Source organism: Penicilliopsis zonata (genome assembly GCF_001890105.1).
Source record: "Penicilliopsis zonata CBS 506.65 unplaced genomic scaffold ASPZOscaffold_5, whole genome shotgun sequence".
Taxonomy (NCBI): domain Eukaryota; kingdom Fungi; phylum Ascomycota; class Eurotiomycetes; order Eurotiales; family Aspergillaceae; genus Penicilliopsis; species Penicilliopsis zonata.
Genome location: NW_019208915.1, coordinates 676,099 through 693,503, shown reverse-complemented (window position 1 = coordinate 693,503; position 17,405 = coordinate 676,099). Strand labels below are relative to the sequence as shown.

The window sequence follows — 17,405 nt, the reverse complement described above, 5'->3', positions numbered from 1 at the left end:
CTGATGCAATCTATCTGTTTAATACTAATTATGATTATGCAACACATGCAACCCAATAAACAAGGTCAAAAAGTATTGTACACCCCATAGCCCGAAAAATAAAACAAAAAAGGAGAGAGAAATGCAATTTTCGCCGTCTAGATGCAATGATTTCTGCGTGTCGCGTTTCCCTGTACAAGTCGAGTCCTCCAACGCCATGATAAAACCCAGCCGGTGGTGAAAAGAGACATAAGAGCATGAGTAGTACTGGTACAAATCGCTGTTAATGTACAACAACAAGAGAGGAAAACAAAAATAGTTGAGGAAATCCAGAGAACATGGAAGAAAAACGAGTTAAAAAGAACAAAAGAAAACCTTGAAAAAGACATTAGAAGTTATTAGAAACCACCAGATAGCACTGGCATATGGACATGTGGGTGAAAGGATTTTTTTAGGGGGTCTGTTTAACGACCGTCTCCTCGAGGAGGACCAGGAGGTGGAGGAGGAGGAGGAGGAGGAGGAGGAGGTAGTGAGGGCCCCTGGTAACGGATGAAGAAGTCCGGGTACGGAGTGTGATAGGGTATCTGGTGGGGTGGAGGAGGACCCATGGGCTGACCAGGCCCGAAGGGCGAAGGGGCTGGCCGAGCGTCGAGGGATGAGAAGGGTCCGAGGATGTGTCCGCCAGCGAGGGAGTTCGGTCGCGCGTGAGCCAGCGGAGGAGCCAGCTGCGGCGCCACGGGTTGCAAGGTAGCGGGTTGCAACGGAGGAGCACCTCCCTGTGACGATGGGACGGCAGACATTGCTGGTGCCAGGGAGAGCTCGACCGGGGTGGCCGTCTTGGGGGCGATCTCCGGCGCCGGGGTCGAGTGGGTGGCGAAGGTGGCACCGCCTCGAGGCATGGTGATGGTGTCCAGGTCATCCGGGAACTTGCGCTTGCGGCCAGTTGGTTTGGGGCCCTCGGTTGCCTTCTTGGCAGCGTCGGCGACGCGGTCGGCTTCGATCTGGGCCTTGGTGCGTTTTGGGTTGCGCACGCGGCCCTCCTTATTGAACCGGGCCCAGTGGTTGAGCATCGCCTCGGTCCGTTTTGGGTTCTTGGAGTTGGCAATCTTCTGCCGACGAGCCAGTTCGACCGGGTCGACGTTCGCGTCTTCCAGTGAGGTAGTGATTGGATTCGCTGGTGCAATTCTTGGAGCGATCGCTGGCGCTGGGGCGATGTGTGGCAGGTCAAGAATCGTGGTATTTGCTGACTCGGGGCGGGCTTGCAAGGGAACGGGTGTTGCTCTGGCTGAAGCTGATGCGCGTGCCTGACCCCGACCGCTTCGGCCACGCGTAGAAACACCAACACCAGAGGCACTACCACCAGCAGCAGCAGCAGGAGTTGTAGCAGTAGTAACGGATGTAGATGTCATGGCAGGAGGTTGGGGAGTCTCGGAGATGGCACGAGAGCCAGCACGGCCTCCACGCGCGCGACCGCGACCACGACCACGAGTGGTACTGCGAGTTGGGGTGGGACTGGGGGGTGCGGTACCGTTCTGAGATGCTTCGGTGGTGGTGGCAGCAGCATACTGCTTGCCGCCTCGGGTGCGGGCGCGCTTCGCGGGAGGAGGGGTGATCTCTTCATCAGTTTCGACGACCGCTTCGGTCTCGCCACTGCTGTCGGCGGTCTCTTCGAGTCTGGTGGCAGCCTCCAGCTCGGCGGCCCGGCGGTTTCGAGTAAGTTTCGGGCTGGGTTTTGGTTTGAGTTCCTCGGGATCCTTGGGATCTTCCTGTCGGAGAGTCCACTCGAGACCGAATTTACGCATGGTCGGCCACCCATCGGGGTTCTGATTATTGGGGTCGAGTTTGTCGCTCATCTTCTTCCACTGGGTCGCCGTGGGCTTGAAGCCGGCGGTCATGAAAGGAAGTTGCCAGGGGCATTTCTTCGTGTTGTAGAGGTTTTCGTAGGTCTTCTTCGAATCATATTTGAAGCCATAGAGGGCGGCCATCTTCTTGTCCTCAAACTTGAGACGCTCCTCAAGCTTCCGGGGATCTGCCGTTTTCTGGAGCACGTTGCGGGTGGCTCGTTTCGTCATTTTGTCGATGGCAAGGTATTCATCCTGCCAGGTGTGAAGCGCATGAGCGACGTTGGCGGTGACCGCGTAAAGCTCGTCGTAGGTCAGATTTTCGGGGTCGCGCAGTTGGGCGAGATATTTCTCGACGGGGGTGATTTCCAAAAATTCACCTGGATTGACCTTGGTCCGTTTGTATGGCACAGGACGCTCCAGAGGTTCGGGGGCCTCACGTTTGAGAGCCCCATTGGATGCGGCGCCGAACACGCGGTCCCAATCATGCTCCAAATCAGTGGTCTCGTCATCAAAGTCACTGGAGAAGATTTGGGGCTTGTGAATGTTCCAGTAGTCCAGATATCGTTGCTCTGCAGCCTGGAGGGTCGGTTTAGAAAAGTTGTCAGTCGAGGCGGGTACAGGGAGGGCATTTTCAATGGGTTCTTCCTCGAGAGCAATTTCTACTCCTTCTTCATCTTCATCGTCTTCCAGCTCTTCCTCCTCCTCCTCCTCCTCCTCCTCCTCCTCTTCTTCTTCTTCTTCTTCCTCTTCTTCTCCTTCGCCACCGTGATGATCTTCTACTTCTTGATTTCCCACAGCCTCGTCATTTTCGACACCAGTTTCACCTCCCTCAACACCGTGGTCGTGGTCTCCAGCAGCTCCGTTCTGAAGATCGCGGCTATTGTCGTTGCCGTTGAGACCATCACTAACACCCTCGTCCTTTTCGACGCTGGCAAGGATAGCTCCGTTCTTAATAGGTTCCTCAGTGGCAAGGGCGTTGGCATTGTGATCATGGGTCCCATTGGGAGCATGACCATCCGCCGCACCGTCATAGATGGGGAACTTGGCAAAATGAGGATGCACGGTTTCCATGTGCGCTTTCAGGGCATCACTATGAGAAAGACCGTCGATACGTTTGATAAACCGGCCGCACCAGGGACATTTAGGTTTACCCATCACCACAGATGGGGAATGGGTAGCAGTTAGAGAGTTGGAGTATGAGTTGAATGGTTCGGAAACCTGGCGGCGGAGTGGAGAAACCTTGCTGATATCTGCCATAGTAGTCTCCGTAGTACGCAGATCCATGTCATCCTGCACCATGAGGGCCATGGCGAGATGTTTGGACAGCAGGATGGATGAAATCCAAGCAGCAAGCTAGTTATTATAATTCCCCAGGTAGAATTATAGGGGGGGGAACTCTGTGTGTAAAGAGGAGGTGGTGCCTATAGCGAGTCAGTTTTAAGATTCGCTTGCGTTTAGAATGCCAAGACGCCAGTAGTAAGGATGAGTGTTGTCCTGAGCATGCGACCCAGGGATAACAGGCCACAGCAGGAGCAGAAAATCAAGTGAAACAGAAAAGAAAAAGAATGACAGGAGAGAGATGCATTAAAAAAAAAGCAATGATGATTCAGAAGTAGATCGACCCGCGTGGTGCTAGCAGGACAAGGCAAACTGTGTGGGCCAGATCTGACAAGACAGGACTAAAAAAAAAACTGCTGATCAAGTATGGATAACGCACCACGTAGAGCAGAGCCCGACCACTCTGGCGAGTAGGAAGAATTGAGTCGACTCGGATTATTTTGTTCAAGGAGCAGCTGTAGCTTTTAGCTGTCGTAAGATACTGCTTGTATTTCAGGAGGCAAAGAGAAAGAAAAACTGGTGTCAGGGACAGCAAAGTACAGCGCTGTGGAGGCAACAACACCAGTGGTGGTGGAACCGGCACTGGCGGAGGAGAAAGAAAAACGAGAACAACGCAATGAAACTTGATGGAGGAGAAAATAAGAGGAGCGATTCGGTCACCAGGACGAATCTCTCGCACGCTGGGTGGCAGTTGGCGAGCAGCGTGGCGCGGGTACTATAGGGAAAGAGAAAAGATCTTCTACAGTGCAGCGCGTAAGAGAGAGAGATAGCTAGTAAGAAAAAGGGATCTTGAAAAAGACGACGGCGACGAGTTTCAGGCAATCAAAACCCAGGGAGTCTGTGGATTGAAGAACAGGGAGATAGGAAAGATGGAGGAGAGAAGGGGGAAACAAGACGAGAGAGAAGAGTTGGTCGAGGTGAGTAGAAGACTAGAAGTGTTGTTGGGTAGGGGAGGCCGACTGAGCTGTAGACCTGCCTGCCTTTGGGATGAACTGTTCGGTACAGGTACTGTACTGTTACCCGTAACTAAGGTAAGTAATCTGTGGGTCCTGCGGACTACAAGGAGCCTATAAAAAATTGATAATTAACCACCATTGACGGGCTAGCTGCTTTGGTGTAAGTCTGTGGCCAATCTCTGTATCTGAACTATGACAGCCAGGTCCACAAGGCAATTACAAAATACATGACCATATCAAGTGAAAGCAACAACACTTCTATTAAGTATCTATCTAGTCTATACTGGCATAGAAGTATCTATAGGTATCAGGCAAAAAGTATTAGAGAGGCTGGAATTATAAATAGATCTAGATTCAATATTTATAGCCACTAAGCCCTCTAATACTACTCAATGACCTATCATCAAGTTTATTTAACTACCTAGGTAGACTCTCACTTTGCACCCAAAATGGAAAGACCTGGCAGTGAAGATCTAAGGGATAAAATTCTTCAGTGAATATCAGAAATAACCTATATAGGTGGCTGGTAGGTGTTTAGAGGCTGGCAAGAGGCTGGCAATTTGAGTACCTAACCTAAGGTGCCTCAGAGGTACTAGGTAGGTACCTAGGTAATTCCCGGTAGGCCTCTAGTACCTGATACTCAAATCCCAGGACATTAGACCTGTTCCGTCCACCATTGGAAATTTTCAGGCAGACCTCAGGCACGTGAGAGCTCCTGGACCGGCGTTGGGCTAAAAACATCCATACGATGAACGCTGTGGTTGCCTTGGGCAGACAACACCAGCAGTGGACGGCACACATTGATGTCAATACGCAACAGGCCAACGGCTTAGAGAGCCTCGTTCATCAGGACATACGTGGTGTTTTAGCTTTTGCGATAAGGAATTCGAGTTTCAGATGAAGGGTTGAAATAGCTAAGCTAAGATCTATGTACTGTTATGATCTCTTCTAAAGATTGTGTTCTCCGACGTCCAGGGCCACAAGGAATCTGCTCACGCAATTGTACGCAGCGACAGTGGCGGTGATATCGACGGTCTCCCTATCAGAGAAATACTCCTGGACTCTCTGGAATACAGGATTGGGCACGGTGACAGTCTTGGTCATCGCATCAGTATATGCCACCACGGCTTGTTGTGCGGGGGTTAAGACGCTGTCAGAGCCTGTCTCCAAATCGCGGACGGCGCTCAGCGCCGCTTCATCGAAACCACTTTCTTGCAGCAGCGGCGCGTGTTGCCCCCATTCAAACCAGGCGCCGTTCAGCACCGCAACACGGCAGATGATGAGCTCCCGAATCTCCGCCGGCAGACTGGTGCGAGTCCGGATCGCGCCGATGAACGAGTTCCAGCCATCAGCTACAGGGAATGAATGCAGCAGGGCCAGATCCAGAGGGATGAGTCCCGTGGCGCCCCGTCGGGCTTGCACACGGGCCAGCGTCTCGGCCTCGGCGGCGGTGTTGGTCGCTGGAGGATCAGGTACGTAGGGGAGGCGCATTTTTCTTTTCTTCGTCTTCTGGAATCCGTTTTGGAAAACAGGTCAATAACTATGAGGTCTGCTGGGTCTATGATTCTCATCTGCTCACCCAACCGTTCAATTGACTAGGTGTTGTTGTCATTAATTTAGAGTGCGGATGATATGCATCGGTATATGCACGCTGCGAATTACTCCTCGTCGCAACCCCGCCTTCGCTGCGAAAGACTTGCACTCGCTCTGAGGGTGATACGGCGTCGATTCCTTTTCGATACTACATCAATTTTATTCAAGAGAAGCTTGTACTATTGATATCTAGATGGTCTCTCGATAAATTGCGTGGTTACGATGACTGATCATGTTGTCAGTCGGCGTTATTTCGGCGTCTGATAGGACATGGGCTTATATACTGATAATAATGGATGATCAAGAGTCTCGGCTTTAAGATCTTTCAATGACAATCAAGTGAACATGATCTACCTGAACATATTCTATATATCAGGGTTTTGAAAGATTTGCTTCAATATACCTACCTAGTTACGCCGAGTAACTACCAGTATACATAAATACAGTACCTGTTATCAACCTATTGCAGTAGAACCTACCTATATTCCATACCCAACATGCAGATCTTTGGTTCTCTAATACTATTCATACTCATTATAGAGTCCCAGACAGAATCCGAAAATGCATTTCCATACAGTATATATGGTTGTCCTGGCCAATGATACTGTAAATACTAAATATCTCCTGGTAATTCCTGCCTGAAGGTTAAGGCTTCGACTTGGCACATGACCTCATCCACAAGGACAAAACATTGGATCTCCAATGGCGCCCAACGTTCCCCAGCTTAGCAGACCGACACACCTCGATACCTTTGAATCCAAGCCCTTATTTTTCGAAACGAATTCCCCTCGTGTACAGACAGGCTACGATGGCCTCTAAAGCCACCAAGCCCACCAACGACGAGCTGCTGGCTCAGTTCGACGACTTGGGCATCGACACCACCCCCAATCCCTCTACAGCCGTCAACAACAACAACAATAACACAAAGCCGGAGGCGCAGCAGGATGACATCCTTGCCGAGCTCGACAGTCTGGCCACTCAGAGAACAGGTAGCGGGCCTGGAACCCCAGGAACTTCGACGGAGCATCGATCAGCGACGCGGTCGCCCAAGCCGAGCGTGACCGCCACTCCATCGTCCGGCCGGTCGAGTGAAGACAAGCCCGCGGCCGCCCGTAAATCGGAGGAGAGCGTCCCCCAGGGTAAAAAGAAATCCGTGGAGTTCCCCCGCGTGCCGGTCTCTGAACAGCCGGCTGCAAGCAGAGAGCAAGAGTTGCATCAGGAGGCTCAGGGCGGCGGCGGCGGATGGTGGGGTGGATTCTTTGCGACGGCGAGCGCGGCCATGAAGCAGGCCGAGGCGGCTGTCAAGGAGATCCAGAAGAACGAGGAGGCTCAGAAATGGGCGCAGCAGGTGAAAGGCAATGTGGGGGCTTTACGAGAGCTAGGTAGACTACTCAGTTCTCTTACATGCCTTTATACTTTATAGTTTATGCTAACATCTTAGGTGGTGAGCTTCGAAGCATGGCAATCCCAACTTTCACCTCTCTCATCCACACGCTTGCACCCCCGATCTCATCTCATGAACGGCTACAGATCCACGTCACGCACGATCTGTCCGGCTACCCCAGCGTCGACCCATTGATCTACGCCGTGTTTTCACGTGTGATGTCGCAGGTAGAAGGGGGCGATCTCCTGGTTATCCAACAGGGACAGGAATCTGCTCCCAAGGGTCACCACCAGGCTTCTTCTCCTGCCGGCTGGCGGGACGGACCCTGGTGGCGGACGGTGACGCCCGGGAACCCACGCACCATCTCCGCCGTACGAGGGACCGTTGAGGCGACGAAGCTTGCGCGGGCGAGCGCCGAGTCGTACGCCTCGGAGTACTTTGCTTCGCGGGGCGGGGTGGAGGAAGCCGCCAAGCAAGCGTCGCAGGTTCTAAGCGAGTCAAACCCCGTCCGCAACAGCGACATCTTCCTCGCCATCCAGGCCGTCACCCAGGCCGCCTCTACAGAGCTATTCCAGGCTGGACCGACGGCGGACAACAACAAAGCAGCGGCCGGGGTGGTCGAGGTGGCGGACAAGACCGAGGACGAGGTCGCGTTTGCTCTGTACCTCCACGATCCGATCCACGGGATCGCCTTCCACACCCTTTCGCAGACCTTGCCGCAGCGATGGATCGACTGGCTGGATGCTCCTGCGCCGGCCGCCACCGAGTCAGAAGAGGACGACGACGCTTGGGTACCGCGTACGGTGGTGCCCGAGGCGATCGCGGAGATCATCGAGAGCGGCGGCGTGGACCCGCGCGAATGGGTTGCAGAGTGGATCGAGGAGTCGCTGTCACTGGCGATCGGGGTGATTGCGCAGCGGTACGTGGCTCGACGGATGGGGGTGGGCGAGGGAGGGTTCGGCAAGGGTAAAATGCGGGCTGAGAAGGCGACGGTGTTGGAGAGCGGTGCAGGCGAGGCTGCCAGGGCGATTTAATTCTATCCTGATATTCCCAGATATTGTTCATATAATTCTCACATCGGCGATACTCCGTAAGTTTCTACATTAATCAATCATTAAGCATTAATACATGATTATTATACATGGGTATCAATATCAATATCCAATTCGCCCTCTAGACCAGGGACATGCCACAGATTAGCTCGAAGGGGAGTTACACTAGATTGGTAAGAAAGATTTTACTGAGTATATGAAGAAAAAGAGGCATACCTAGTACACCCGTCCAGCACGGTGTGAGCGTCGGTCCCCTGCTCGGCAGCCTGGAGGGCCTTTTTCATATCGACCAGATCGGCAGACCATTTAAAATGGCGTTGTTTGTGATGCATCTGCATCCCGTTCACTCCATTCACTCCGTTGGTTCCATTGATTTCATTCTCGGCATATAAACACCCCCTAGGCCAGTAAATCGGAAGCGTGCGCGTATATTTGACCGGTCTGGATTCCACGTCCGCCCTCATCGGCACGTTAAGATTATACAGTTCGACATTTGGATCCCAATGACGAGACAGATACTGAATCACCCTCACTGTCAATCTTGAGGCGGCGCAGATAGTCTCCACGGGTTGTTCGTCTTTACTCCCAAAGGAGACCGCGATGGCTCGTTTCCCGCACGTCACGGCCTCGAGGGCTCCCCCGACGGTCCCCGAGGAGAGATTGTAGATTGTTGATGCGTTGCGGCCGTGGTTCGGGCCCGAAACTACCAGGTCGATGGGTCCGCGCGAGGTGAACAGATTGTATAGACCGAGCTGTGTGCAGCTGGCGGGGGTTCCGTTGGTGACTACTACCCATTCATTGCCATTGCCTTCAAGACCGTCGCTATCACGGTATTCTCTGTATGTGCCATCTTCCTCAAACGAATCCTTGTCCACATATGTTGCTGTTAATGAGGCCTCGATCAGATGTGCCTTGCCGATCCAGGAGCGTGACGCTGCCGGCGTGGCAACGGAGACGAGGTGGCCTGCTGCCTCGAGGGCGTCGACAAAGGGACGGATGTATGGTGACAACCGTTTGGACGGGGGTCCGTCGTCATTGACGACCTAGAATGAGTACTTTATACCTCTAGTATAGGAAGGTGTATACCTCTACTTACTAGAATATGCATGATGAGTTAGTACCAGGTAGGTACCTAAGGTATCCTATTACCAGGTAGTTCTACTACCTCCTACTCGTACTTTCTGATTCTGATCATCTCTAGAATCTAGATAGCCGGTATTCGGGATCTGGATAATCATTGAGCCCTTCGTCGCCTCTCCAGGTCGACACGGTGAAGCTGTTTTGGGACGCAGAGAACCAGCGGGTATTTCGATGTGGTTTTGGACGAATCCACCAATCGGCATGCAGGCACTCGGTATAAAATACCAATATTACCGTAATGTGTTGTACGGGTCGGGTTCGCCAACACCCGAAAACGGCCTGCGGTGAAGCCTCCCATCCCTACGAAAGACTGCGAAATGTTCCGGAAGAGAGTCGGGCTGGAGTACAAAGAGTCGGCGAGTCCTTCTTGATGGTTATTGTAGGGCTATGTATTGTGCTTTTCTGTCTTTTGATCTATTCTGATTTATTTAGATCTATCTGATCAATTCTGCGTCGAAGACTATTCTATTCCTCCAAGTGGAAGGCTAGTCAGACTGAATTACTGATGCTTAAGATGACTCGGCCCAGACGTTGACTCACAGGAACAGGAACAGGAACAGAACGACAGACAGACAGTACCATAATACAGTCATGCTATGCTACGCCAAAGTTCACACAGACACAGACAATGCCAAGAACTCCTGGTTGGATGTTTTGATGAGGCGATTCCCTCGCGTAACCAAATATCAGGCCATGGCCATCAGGGGGGGGGTTCAATTGACAATTGTAGCCTCGTGCAGCACCACTGACGCCGTACGCTGCCAATATCCATTTACATTGGTTCAGAGCATACCTATACCTTAACTTATACCCTCTCGACTCAATATTCAGTGATACACTCGCCTTCCATCCCGTGTAGAATCCCTCTCCTCCCTCTGGCCAGTGCGGCTTATCGGCGCACTAGCAAATTCTCTGGTGGGGAAACCCCGACGTAGCAGCAATTTCTCTCCTCTCAACCTACGGCTCCTCCTGTTGTCTACACCAGACCATCTGGCATCTCCATCAGCGATCCAATCCTCTCTTTATTTCTCTGCACTGCATTTCTGGCTTCCACTCTTTCTTCTGCGTATTAGGCGTTCCGTCGCTCGCCTCAACTCCCCCTGTATGGACTGCGGGAGCGCCGGTACTGCTGCGGGCATTGACCCCAAGATCCTCGACGCCTGGCAAGGAGACGCCGTCGATTTCTCCGTTGCTCCCTGGGACCAGCATCTCGCTTTTGACCCTGTCGCCGACTGGCAGACTGGCCATGATGCTACCGATGTCGATGTCGATGTCGATGTCGACCTCGTCGACCAGCGGGGGGTGTCTGCCACCCTGACGGGGGCGCCCCGCGAGATCACAAATAGGATTGGGTGGGTTATACATAGAATAATAATGGATATCAGTTTATTTTATTCTTTCTGTCTTCTATTTGAATACTAATACTGTGCTGCTATGTTCAGTCATGAGTCTACAGATAGGTTTGCCGTGGACCCCGTCGAAGGGACCATCAGCGGCACCATCAGCCCTCAGACCATCCCTTCCTCGACCGACGACAACTTCCATCCGGACGAGTCGTGGCCTCAGTTCCAACTGTTCAACTCGGCGGCCGCGGCCGCCGCGGCTGGCCTCTCGATGGACGCCTCGCTACTTTACCCTTATTCCAAAGAACAGGCCGCGTCGACAGACACTGTCATCATCGAGGACGTTGGAGGGGACCTGCATCCGGCCCAAGGATTCCAGCAGGATGGCTCCGTCGACCAGGGTATACCCCTGCAGAATCATATCCCCTCGCAAACCTTTCAGATTGTGGCCGATCCGTGGTCGGATATCTCACCGCCCATCTCGACGGAGAACGTCTCCCCGGCCTCTGGGCCCTCCACACACTCTCATAGCCTACAGTCACTATCGGACCTGCAGAACTCCTTCCATTCGCTCGAGGCCCGCTGGCTGGAGAGCCTTGAGTCGCAAATGCCAACCAACCTGTCTCTCTCCTTTCCAGCCATCCCGCAAGACCTCGGCTTCAACGAGGAGATCCCCAACGCACAGGATGGCTTCCAGTACAAATCCGAGAGCTCCTCCGTGTCCGGAGACCTGTCGGGAATCCAGGAGTGCTCATACTCGGCCACTAGCGAGGAGATGCCGACCGCTGCAGGACTGGCCGCCGCTTTCCCGGAACCCCTGTCCGATGAGGAGTCCGCGCAGTATCTCAAGTGGGAGGAGGCCGCGCCCGACGAGGTGTCTTCCGATGGCTCGCAGACTTTCCCCAACACCACCGCTTTTGTCATCAGCGAAACGCCGTCTGAGTCGCTCGTGTCTCTTCCCTCGCGGCCCAAGGCTCTGACGGCTACAGCCGGTGCCAGAGCCCTGGGCCGCCCGATGCCGCTGGCCGTCCAGCCCGGTGCGGCTGTCAGGAAGCGCAAACCCCGCAACTCCACCGTCTCGCTCGACCAGTGCCAGCCAAAACCGCTGCAGATCGTACAGGAGGACGGCCAGGGTGGCTCCATTGCGTCCGCGGATTTTGTCTCCCCTCCCCGGGGGGCACGGCGCAAGGGTCCCCTTTCTATGGCCGGCAGGGCTAACGCCGGCTTGCGCCGCAAGAACAAGGATACTTGTGTCCAGTGCCGTCTAAACAAGCGCAAGGTAAGATATTTCATCTTAAGATGCATAACAGTATGGCTAATTTGACAGTGTGATGGAAATGCACCGTGTGATGCATGCCGCCCGACACTCCATGAACAGCCCTGTGCGCGGGCGTGTTTCTCTAGCATTGTCGAGTTTGGCACATGCAACTACATCTGTATGTTTTGCTCTCCCTTGTGTATTTGCGGTTCAGTAATCAAGAACTAACCCTCTTAGCCCAACGAGCTATCAATCACCCTACTACAGATGGATATGGCCGAGTGCGGATGGAGATCCCGTCGGCGTTCGACATGGGAGATCTGCTGACGCTGCTGGGCGAGCGGCAGGGCCGGTTCAACATCCGGGCTAGCCAAGCCTGGGGTTCGCTCTACGTCTTGGACCTGGGCGAGGCGTACAAGTTCCTCAAGGGACTAACCGAGTACAACAGCAATTCGCAGTCAACCTTCATCGACTTTATTGACCGTCGGCTCATCGAATCCAAAGACCGATCGAAGAACTGGCTGAGTTGCGTCAAAGACTGCGACCCGATGGGCAACGCTTACGTATGTTTTGTTGTTTTTATTTTATTTTATTTTTTCTCGAAAAAAAAAAACCTTCCTTGCTAATTTGTTATTTCTCGATAGGCCCTTTTATCGCAGTGGAACAACATGCCTAGCCGAGCAAGCTACACATTCGTGTCGACACAGCCTGGGGTACCCGAGCGACTGATGGATATCGACAGTGAGGAAGACCGGCGGGAAATCCTGCTGGCGGCGCAGCTGTCCCGGATCATCTGCCGGATGATGGAAGTGGAAGGGTTCCGCAAGTTGGAGCGCGACTTCTACAACATCAAATGGAAGCAGATCACGCACGAGACGCATGTGCGCTTCCTCGGCGAGCTGGGTCGGATCCTGCTCTCGCTGCGCTGGCGGGTCTCGTGGTGGAAGCGTCTGGGCGACGGCGGCCACGACCCGGATCCCAGCCAGCAGCACTATGTCGACCGCGTCGAACTGCTCTGTCGCATCCTCTACGTCTACTACACGTGCGTTCTGGCCAAACTCCCCTCCTGGTCCACCTCGGAGGTTCCCAAGGGCACCTGGTCCAACTACGCCGATGCCGAAAACCCAGTCTGGGATGATTTCCCTTCTGACCCGACGGACAATGGCTTCCAGAAATGGATGAACCGTGGCAGGGAGTTGATCGAGGAGGCGGGCGTGCCCGGTCGTCTGGCCCGGTGTTACTGAGGACTTGCTTGTTCCAACTATAAGGGGAGGTGGAGGGGGAGAAAAAATACTTTAGATTCATGATACCCACGGCGTGGCACGGCTCTGCAACTTTTAACGACTGATGATGCAATTTCTTTCTCGGTGTTTGGGAATAGTACATACGGAATCAAAAAATTGTACCTAGTTAATCATATCTCATTAAATTATGTCCTCTATACTCTAGTAATATACCTAGTAATCGACTTCATTATCTGGCAGTCGTCATTTTGCGACTTTCTTCTCCTTCTCCTTGGTCTTCCCTTTATCCTTCTTCCCACCCGCCAGAAGCTCAAGATGTCCCGCCCTCGACGCGAGACTCCGTTCCGTCTTTGCCACGAGACCGGCCGTGAGTTTCTAGCAGTGTTAGTCAAATAGCAAAAGAAAAGAAAAAAACTAAGATGGCACTTTACCTTGGTGATCTTCTGCTGTTTGATCAGCGAGGCTTTCTTGGGGGCGATGGTTCTAGGGCCGCGTTTGGGGGCGAGAGGGGCAGGTCTATTTATTAGCATCACACATATACCATATATCATAGATATGCAATATATCTATATATTGTATATATCTGGTACCATACTTTTTGCTTGTTGCGGCCTTCTTCTTGATGAGACCTTGGGCCATGTTGACTGACCGACAGTTGGCTGTAATGGCGAATCGACTGCAACTGTGACTGTACTCTAGCTGTAGCTGTAGCTGTAGCTCTAACTGTGGCGGTACCTGCTGATGATTTATATGATAGCTCCGTTTGTCAGTAGTAATCGAGATGAGATGAAGCAGAGTGTTTCTTCGACTTGATGTTGAGAAAATCCTCTTATCGTTATCGACGGTCACGTGTCAATGACATAGTGGGTCGGGCTGTGGGCTGTGGAGTGACAACCCCTCGTCTTACAGAATAAGACGGAGTATTCCTAGGATAACCACCTAGGAGAGGCATACCTGTGGAATAATCATTTCGTCTGCAAGGTGGTGAGTAGATACCGGCAAGGCTTATGAGTCTGGATACTGTTTAATTGCTAGGTTGACCTGGAAGCATATGGTTGACCAGGATACAGAGTACTGATACTATTCCCTACAATGTAGTACTCCGTTTTGACTGCTAACCGACTACCTAAAGAGCTAACTAGGTTACTAATAACTACTAATAACTACTACTAACTAGCAAGTCAATCTGATAAGTTAGACAGTTAGTACAATGGATCTATTGAGTTGACTCACCGCTCGGCGTCAGAGCAACGGACCCAAACAAACACTCAGCAAGGGACTGAGACCTTCTCCAACTGTCTCGTACTTATTTTATCCCCTCTCGCTTCATTTTATTTCCCAATTGCTTCATTACTTATACCCTGGTATAGACAGGAAAGACTCACGAGGGATTACATCTATTATCGTTACAACTACGCTAGTTACCTACGAGATTACTACGGAGTACCCCTGAACGTCATTCCTCGGGGCGCCCGGGAATGTACCTCAACAGAGTAAAGCAGCAGGGAGCCTGATCGACCAATTGAAGCGACAGACGAGCCCCCGGAAAAAACATGGTCTGAGGCATGGGCACGGCGTTGACAACCGGATTCTTGTGAATAATCATGGACCACCTGGCGAGCCTCCGCCCCGACAGCCAGCGCCTGCGCAGGGTATCGGGCCCTTCTCCGCCCTCATCACGATCCCCTTCCACCTCTCCCCCTCCATCGTTGCGCCTGGAGAGCCCCTTCTCGCTGCAGACCCGCCGTCTACAGCTTCGCAACGCTGGTTTTCGCGGCGCCCAGCTGTCTACCCGCAAGATCTCCGACCACCTTGCAGCCGCGTACCGCTCGCCCTCATGGGGTTCGCCGGACCTCGGCTCAGATAAAGAAAACAGTCCCCAGTCGACAATCCTCGTCTCCTCGGCCAGCAGGAACTCTTCCTCTCGTCGTTCTGTGCTTCAGGAATCTCATGGTTCTATACATCGTGGCCAACAACAACAACAACAACAACAACAACAACAACGGCACCCCGCGCGCCCGTCCGTGACGGATTTATTTAACAATAACAATAATAACAACAACGACGATAACCACGGTTCCCCATATGAGACAATCTCGCAGCCCTATATCTTACCGAACATTCCGGCTCGGTTCGACGGCTCGTTGATCTGCGAGGACCCGACTGCCACCGATACAAGAGATCATTCTTACAGCAGTGACAGCCCTCTACTGCAGACGTCCCCCCCGATTCTCCACGGCAAGAGAAAAGACCCGCGCCGGCCCAAGGCCAGCTACGAGACCATCAAGTACATTGAACATCTCGAAGCGCAACTGGAGAGCCACATGGAGAACTCCAAGCCGTCGCCGACCCGGCCGACGCACCTGGCTAAGATGCGCGCGTTGACCGCCGAGGTCAAGGCGCTGAAACAGGAGATCGCAGAATGGAAAGCCAGGTTCGACGCCCGGGTTGTCGAGGAGATGGAGAAACATGAAGAAAAGATTCAGGCTCTCGAGAGTCAGGCGGAGATGGACCAGTCGCGGATCCGCGAGCTGGAGTATGAGAACGAGATGCAGGCAACCAAGCTGCGCAATGCCGACGCCTTGAGCCTCACCAACGCCAATCTCGAACGGCGAGTCGATGTGTTGACTGAACTGCTTGCCCAATCCCCCTCGAGACTGGACCCTATCCGCAGCCCTGGCCGTGGCTCTAACCCGTGGTCTCCGGACCGCGCTGGCCAGAGACAGCAGCAGCGATTGCCTCGCCCCAAGTCCATGATGCCTTCTATCCCGCTGTCACCCAGCCAGCCCCTGGTTCTGCCCGAATATTCCATCCCAGATGTTACTACTACTCAAGAAGACACGTGTGAGAGCATTCACAGCTGCTCGCAGGAGACGGACAGCTCGGGCGCCGCCTCGGTGTCGCTAGCCACATCGCAACGATCGTCGATGACCTCGCAGTCATCGTCGTTGTTTTCGTCCGTTGCCAGCCTGCCGTTCCACATTACTCCAGAGTATCAGGCCAAAATACGGAACAGGGTCCGCAAAATGAGACGGTTCCCATCCGGGTCGTCGACTCTGAGACCGTTGATCTTGCCTGCCGCGGCTGTGAGTCATGTCACCGCTGACGAGCAGAGCATTGTTGTAGATCCTGCTGTTTTCCTTGAACAAGAGCTGCCGCCCTCCTCCGAACTGCCTTCTGAAGACGCTCACCTCTGGGCTTATGACGAATCTCTCGCCGCCCTGGAAGGAAGAGCTCCTTTCTACCACTCGTTCGAGGAGGTCCAAGACGTGCAGACGACAGGGTACGAGAGTCCAGGCCCCATGCGCGGGCTAGGCTTGGAATTGGAGGAACCCTTCCCACGGTACGGGACAATCGCCGAGGAGATCGACGGCTCGTTTTTCGACGAATCAGATGAAGATGGCGAGGAGCAGCAGGAGCAGCATGAAGGTTCCCCAGACGAAATCTACCAACCTACCCATGGATACTGCACGACCACGCCCACCAAACAACGCCGGTCGCTTTACGCAGGAAGCTGCGGCAGTCCAGCACACAGTACACACACGCCTACACAATCCCCGACGTCAACCTGGCCGCCTGAGCCGTCGCAAACCCCTCGCGAGCTGGTCCGGTGTATTCTGCGCAACGCATGGCGCAGCCGCAGCCGCAGCACCTGTTTAACCAAGCTGGGGCGACTACCGTGGTGGATGCTGGGGTTGATCTGGCGGAGGGAGGACCAGCCCAAAACAATGATTATTAATAACAACAATAAGAATAAGGAGTCGGAGACAGGGCATGTCACCGCAGACACAGGGTTAGGTCTCGATCCAGGGTTAGGCGCCCTCCGCAAATCTCTATCCCTGTGGGCCAAGTTTTCGCTCGCCCTCGTACTCGCCATTGGGATTGCGGTTAAGGAGGGGCCAGCCAACTTGATGGAGTCTCCTACTGACCCAGTCAAACCTACAGAGCATTCAAGTTCAACTACTTGTACCGACTGTACCGACTGTAACGACTGTACCGCCACGAAACCCCAAATTACAAACTATTGTTCACTCGGCTCGAATAACAGGAATAACTGGTCTTGGGCCTTCTTGGCACCCACCCTGACACTTGGCAGCTTGCTCCTTGGGTAGCCCTTGATAGCCGTATGATAATGATCATGAATTATGAAAATGCAAATTATCACTATGCTATAGTAGTTGAGTGGTTAGGATATAATTCAGGTATTCATTAGATGTACAGCTTATCTACAGCATAATCATAACAATGTCCAGTCGAGAAGAGAAATAGACAAA

General features: G+C 53.1%; 7 protein-coding genes across 7 annotated transcripts; 3 read left to right on the top strand and 4 right to left on the bottom strand.

Moving 5' to 3' along the window:
- Nucleotides 1–340: 340 nt before the first annotated feature.
- ASPZODRAFT_1754275 (hypothetical protein) lies at nt 341–3,553 on the bottom strand. The gene is made up of 3 exons (XM_022727049.1): nt 2,604–3,553; nt 690–2,513; nt 341–626 (listed from the first exon to the last, which is right to left on the bottom strand). Exons 1-3 carry the CDS (start codon nt 3,129–3,131, stop codon nt 444–446), a joined length of 2,535 nt encoding a protein of 844 aa, XP_022582203.1. The 5' UTR covers nt 3,132–3,553; the 3' UTR covers nt 341–443.
- A 1,440-nt stretch (nt 3,554–4,993) lies between these two features.
- Nucleotides 4,994–5,856, bottom strand: ASPZODRAFT_131247 (hypothetical protein). Its single transcript, XM_022722707.1, has one exon. It carries the CDS (start codon nt 5,606–5,608, stop codon nt 5,066–5,068), a length of 543 nt encoding a protein of 180 aa, XP_022582202.1. The 5' UTR covers nt 5,609–5,856; the 3' UTR covers nt 4,994–5,065.
- A 662-nt stretch (nt 5,857–6,518) lies between these two features.
- ASPZODRAFT_165802 (hypothetical protein) lies at nt 6,519–8,128 on the top strand (the record flags this gene model as incomplete). The annotated part of the gene is made up of 2 exons (XM_022726729.1): nt 6,519–7,092; nt 7,134–8,128. 2 exons carry the CDS (start codon nt 6,519–6,521, stop codon nt 8,126–8,128), a joined length of 1,569 nt encoding a protein of 522 aa, XP_022582201.1.
- A 101-nt stretch (nt 8,129–8,229) lies between these two features.
- Nucleotides 8,230–9,254, bottom strand: ASPZODRAFT_151150 (hypothetical protein; the record flags this gene model as incomplete). The annotated part of the gene is made up of 3 exons (XM_022725707.1): nt 8,230–8,311; nt 8,363–9,189; nt 9,243–9,254. 3 exons carry the CDS (start codon nt 9,252–9,254, stop codon nt 8,230–8,232), a joined length of 921 nt encoding a protein of 306 aa, XP_022582200.1.
- A 1,151-nt stretch (nt 9,255–10,405) lies between these two features.
- On the top strand, nt 10,406–13,341 carry ASPZODRAFT_1744628 (hypothetical protein). Its single transcript, XM_022727029.1, has 4 exons — nt 10,406–11,908; nt 11,957–12,065; nt 12,125–12,450; nt 12,532–13,341. Exons 1-4 carry the CDS (start codon nt 10,721–10,723, stop codon nt 13,129–13,131), a joined length of 2,223 nt encoding a protein of 740 aa, XP_022582199.1. The 5' UTR covers nt 10,406–10,720; the 3' UTR covers nt 13,132–13,341.
- Nucleotides 13,292–13,918, bottom strand: ASPZODRAFT_131242 (hypothetical protein). The gene is made up of 3 exons (XM_022722706.1): nt 13,727–13,918; nt 13,563–13,647; nt 13,292–13,506 (listed from the first exon to the last, which is right to left on the bottom strand). The coding sequence occupies exons 1-3, from the start codon at nt 13,768–13,770 to the stop codon at nt 13,375–13,377; spliced, it is 261 nt and encodes an 86-aa protein (XP_022582198.1). The 5' UTR covers nt 13,771–13,918; the 3' UTR covers nt 13,292–13,374.
- Nucleotides 13,919–14,735: 817 nt separating this feature from the next.
- On the top strand, nt 14,736–17,243 carry ASPZODRAFT_141262 (hypothetical protein; the record flags this gene model as incomplete). Its single annotated transcript, XM_022724734.1, has 1 exon — nt 14,736–17,243. The coding sequence occupies one exon, from the start codon at nt 14,736–14,738 to the stop codon at nt 17,241–17,243; it is 2,508 nt and encodes an 835-aa protein (XP_022582197.1).
- Between the last annotated feature and the right edge of the window lie 162 nt (nt 17,244–17,405).

Bases quoted from the DNA above. Each gene is read 5' to 3' on its own strand.
- ASPZODRAFT_131247 (XM_022722707.1), bottom strand. From the start codon at position 5,608: ATGCGCCTCCCCTACGTACCTGATCCTCCAGCGACCAACACCGCCGCC.
- ASPZODRAFT_131242 (XM_022722706.1), bottom strand. From the start codon at position 13,770: ATGGCCCAAGGTCTCATCAAGAAGAAGGCCGCAACAAGCAAAAA. The intron at 13,648-13,726 runs GTATGGTACCAG...GCTAATAAATAG, and splicing joins AAGGCCGCAACAAGCAAAAA to ACCTGCCCCTCTCGCCCCCA. The intron at 13,507-13,562 runs GTAAAGTGCCAT...TAACACTGCTAG, and splicing joins AACAGCAGAAGATCACCAAG to AAACTCACGGCCGGTCTCGT.
- ASPZODRAFT_1744628 (XM_022727029.1), top strand. From the start codon at position 10,721: ATGTTCAGTCATGAGTCTACAGATAGGTTTGCCGTGGACCCCGTCGAA. The intron at 11,909-11,956 runs GTAAGATATTTC...CTAATTTGACAG, and splicing joins GCCGTCTAAACAAGCGCAAG to TGTGATGGAAATGCACCGTG. The intron at 12,451-12,531 runs GTATGTTTTGTT...ATTTCTCGATAG, and splicing joins ACCCGATGGGCAACGCTTAC to GCCCTTTTATCGCAGTGGAA.
- ASPZODRAFT_1754275 (XM_022727049.1), bottom strand. From the start codon at position 3,131: ATGGCCCTCATGGTGCAGGATGACATGGATCTGCGTACTACGGAGACT. The intron at 2,514-2,603 runs GTAGAAGATCAT...GAGGAGGAAGAG, and splicing joins AGGCTGTGGGAAATCAAGAA to CTGGAAGACGATGAAGATGA. The intron at 627-689 runs GCTCACGCGCGA...TCATCCCTCGAC, and splicing joins CGCAGCTGGCTCCTCCGCTG to GCTCGGCCAGCCCCTTCGCC.